The 4326-nt window shown below is 44.8% G+C and overlaps 1 protein-coding gene across 1 annotated transcript in view; it reads left to right on the forward strand.

The window, feature by feature from the left end:
• Positions 1 to 581: 581 nt before the first annotated feature.
• The window catches only part of sema3h (sema domain, immunoglobulin domain (Ig), short basic domain, secreted, (semaphorin) 3H), a gene marked incomplete at both ends in the record, with an annotated part of 61338 nt that continues 57593 nt past the window's right edge, over positions 582 to 4326 (forward strand). The window contains one exon of the mRNA XM_083975081.1: positions 582 to 681. Within this exon, the coding sequence (XP_083831207.1) occupies positions 582 to 681 (100 nt within the window). The remainder of the gene's footprint in view (positions 682 to 4326) is intronic.

Raw genomic sequence — 4326 nt, forward strand, 5'->3', positions numbered from 1 at the left:
GAGGAGACGAGTCTGCCTGCATCTGTGTGTGCGTGTGTGTGCGTGTGTGTGTATGAGTGTGAGTGGCCACAATGATCGGGAATCTTGCTGCCTCCGCCTCCCAGAGAGAGAGAGAGAGAGGAAGAGAGAGAGAGAAAGAGAGAGAGTGAGGGAGCAGTCACATGCAGAGAGGAGCCGGGACGAGAGACAGAACAGAAGAGAGCTGTCAAGCTGCGAGGAGGCAGCGGAGAGACGACTTAGTTTTTTCTTGGAAGACATTTTCCCTCCATCTCTGAAGCCCACACACACACACAAAACATAAACTAGCAAACACACAGATGGTGAAGTGTGTGTGTGTGAGTGGTGAATTATCTGAGGGATCTGGACTTACTCACGCCCGACACACTTGGACTCTCAGAGTGTTTGGATTCAGCTTCTTTGTGACTTGGACTTTAACTCAGATTAGATTAAAATTGTGTCTTTAACAGTTCAGCACAGAGAGTGTGTGTGTGTGTGTGTTGACCTGAACACACACACCACTGAGCCTCTGACTGACACTCAGGCTGCCCCTGCACTTGTCAGATTGGACTCACACGTGAAGGATGTGCTGGCCAGTGACCGTGGTTGTGCTCGTCCACCTTGGCGCCACCGTAACAGGAGCGTGGAGAGCGTCTCAGCCGAGGCTCCAGTTCACACACTCCGGTAAGATGCCAACATTTTCTCTTTTCCTTCTTCATGTCTGACACATCTGTCACTCTCTCCAGAATCACACACAAACACACGGCTTATCATCTTTCACTTTTTATTCTGTCCTCCTCTGTGGATGCCCACTCACCCACTCATACACAAACACATTGTTATGCAATATGTGGAGCACACATTCTACCTTTACCTTTTTCTCACATTTCCTCAGACGCTGTAATCACCTGTATTAAATTCTTCTCTCAGTCGCCCAGTTTGAGTGTGAAAGCCTCGTCTTTGGCCCCACCCACCTCACTTTCTCCTTATCCCTACTACAATGTGAGGTGTATTCCTAAATTATAGATTCAGCTTTGGAAATTGGTCTTTGCATATTAAGGGCAGCTGTGAAATTTGGGGAGACAGGTTGAATAATGACTTATTTAGAATTAAAATATCAGGTGGGCACATCTGAGCTGTCATAATAATCTCATATTGCACAGGAAAACTGCAGCTGCAGTTTTACTTACTTTACAGTAAGTCAAAGCTGAAGCAGGTGATCAAACGACCCGAGATCGTGGATGTTTTTACTCCTGATAGTGGGGCAATAATTTAAGTGGACACTCTTTCTTTCATCCAGATGCGACTCAACTGATGATTTGTTTAAAAATCTGTGCTAGTGATTGACAGTGTGTTGGTTTAAAAAAAAAAATTCCCCAGTTGCATCATGATTTTCCTTTTAAACTTTTACTCTCTGCTTCTTTGGCAGATACTCTCTAAACTCTCTAAAATGTGTATCGTCATTATCCATAACAAAATGTTACGAAGCTAATGCAAAGCTTTCATTTATAATTACACCCCCCACCCACTCTGTAGACGTACTCCCTGTCATAAAGTGACTTGTTGATGGCACAAACACCCCCTCGAGGTTTGAAATGAAGTGTCTGTGTCTATTAGTTTCAGCCATTGGTAACAAAGAGATTATTGTATGGTGGCAGAAATCCCAGATCCAGATCACCACCAACTTAATTATTTCTTGGCTTAGGGCCGATGTATCCACCACAGTGAAGTCCAGGGTGGTGGTGGAAAACGCTGCAGACGGGCACTTCAGTACTTGACCTCCTTAAAATATGGAAAGGAAAGCTAAAACTCCTTTGAACTGTAAAATAATTTATTTAGCACACAAAATGTGGTGGAAACTGGATCGTGCTCTGGTATTCTGGTGTATTCCTCCCTTTTTTTCCGTCATTTCCCTCAATGCACTTCTGCAGCACATTGCATAAACACATTGTTGAATCAACATGCCGGTGCTGACAAGGAGCACAGGCTCCTGCGTCGTCTGTGGTCTGCTTCATGGTTGAATTGGAGTCGACAGCTCCTTTTAAAAAGGTGCAGTGCTGCTGCACAGGCTCCTAATGGTTGTTGGTGTTTGTTATAAGCCTGTGGCAGCAGCCATGGGGTGGGGTCTGCCTCACAGTAGGATGCAGACAGAGGATTTGAACATAATGACTGTGTGATGGAAGCTCTGAGGTGTCCTGGCGCAGTCTGCTCCTTCAACTAATGCGAGACTTTCCTCTTTATTCACTCAGCACCGCTACTAGAATGTCAAACAATCTTTAATATCAACAGGCTACTAATGATTTTCAATTGTACTGTACACTGTGTTGGCATGGCACCCATCGCCATTGACTGGTGCATCAAATCTACCTGGATCCTCCTGAAAGTGGATTCATGCAGATGTTAATGTTAGAGAAGTGTAGCTGCTTTACGTCAGAGGTCAATAGGTGGAGCAGGGGAGCAGTACATGTTCAGTCTGAGCTGCAGTGAGACAGTTACGTAATAGAAAGCGCAGCTTCTCATGATCAAGAAAAGTCGGATGTTGTTGAATACTTCACCCAAAATCGATAATTCACCAATTTTCTATTCACCGTCATGCCGAGGAAGGGTTCGGAGAACTTTCATCAAAGCGCTTTTGGAGTTCCGGGGGGGTCCGGCTGGCAACAGATTTTCATATAATGGCAGCAGATAGAGTTCACTTTTGAATCATCCAAAACACACACTATGAAACATCCAGATACCTCCATACTGCTCGTCCGTACTGACCCAAGTGTCCTGAAGCCGCCACATGAAAAAGTTGTTCGGAAAAAATGTATTTGATCTCTGTTTTTAGCCTTGTTGTAGTAGTAACTCCCAGTGGCTGCGTGAGATGCGCAAGATTTGCTGTGAGATGTTCTTCCGTGTTTACATCATACATCCAACATTTTGCGACGAACGAACATCTTGCAGCAAATCTCGCGCATGCACAAAAATATCAACAGAGCCACTGGGAGCTACTACTACATCAAGGCTAAAAACCGAGATCAAATTCATTTTTTCCGAACAACTTTTTCATGTCGCAGCTTCAGGACACTTGGGTCAGTACGGACGAGCAGCATGGAGCTATTTGGATGTTTCATAGTGTGTGTTTTGGACGATTCAAAAGTGAGCTCTATCCGCCGCCATTATATGAAAATCCGTTGCCAGCCGGACCCCCCCCTGGAACTCCAAAAGCGTTTCGATGACTCCGAAAGTTCTCCAAACCCTTCCTTGGCATGACAGTAAGTAGAAAATTGGTGAATTATCGATTTTGGGAGAAGTATCCCTTTAATAGAGCCTGTTGCTCCACAGGGGAAGGTTACCCTCCTGGCTAAGCTGCAGTGAAATCACCATCACTGTCCAATAAAGCTGGACATACACTGTTCAGTTTTATCCCGTTGTTAAGCTGACTTTTGAGCCGCATGACTCATTTTAGGCTCGGGCTGAATTTCAGCTTCGTCTGTGGTGCAGTGTAGCGAGGGCCGAACACGTCAGAAATGTTACTCAGCCGATGTCAGAATCTCATGGTTTAATCCGATACACAAGTCAATTCCCTAACGTCAGACCCTTTTTCTCACAGTGGTTGCGCAAAAGCTCAAACAGAACATGTAAAAAACGTCACGGAGACACAACACTGGACGAAAAATATGGAGGTCAGGTTGGTGTTGCTGTGGCAACCACTGCTGCCTCTTTGATGTTTCCCCTCCTCCTGTCACGACCGAAGGAGAGAAGAAGCGGCCGCCTTATTTTTTTTTTTTAGGTTTGTCACACAGGACAACATAGATTACAATGGCAGCATCTTTTTCTGCCTTGTTAGCGTTGATGCTAAACAAACCTGCCTCAAGCTTTCAAACAAATCTTTATTGACAATTGTCATTCAGTGTGATCATTGAGGTCGTGGCTGACTCTCCGACTAATGTGTGCTAGACATAAACCTTGTGCTCTGGACGATTAACTCAAACAGTGTGAGAGATGGGATTAAACCTGTGATGGGCCGAGCCCCACTGGTGGGGAATAGAGACATGACAGGTGGGTTTCTGAAGCCTACAACCAATTAAAATGAAACGCACTAAATTTCTGAGCATGTATTCCTCGGACCACCATAGCAGTCATAATATAGACAGCTGGTAGACCACTGTGCCCTGCTGTGGCCAGCTGTGGCTACAGGTCACAGGAATTATTACAATGTTTCCCTTTTGTGGTTGCTTTTTTTTCTCACTAGTTATTGTTTTCATATAACATTCATTTTAATGGGGAATGGGAGCAAGCGAGAGAGAGAGAGAGACTTGTTAGAAACGAAGAGAGGAAAAACAC

Source organism: Trachurus trachurus, assembly GCF_905171665.1.
Source record: "Trachurus trachurus genome assembly, chromosome: 7".
NCBI lineage: Eukaryota > Metazoa > Chordata > Actinopteri > Carangiformes > Carangidae > Trachurus > Trachurus trachurus.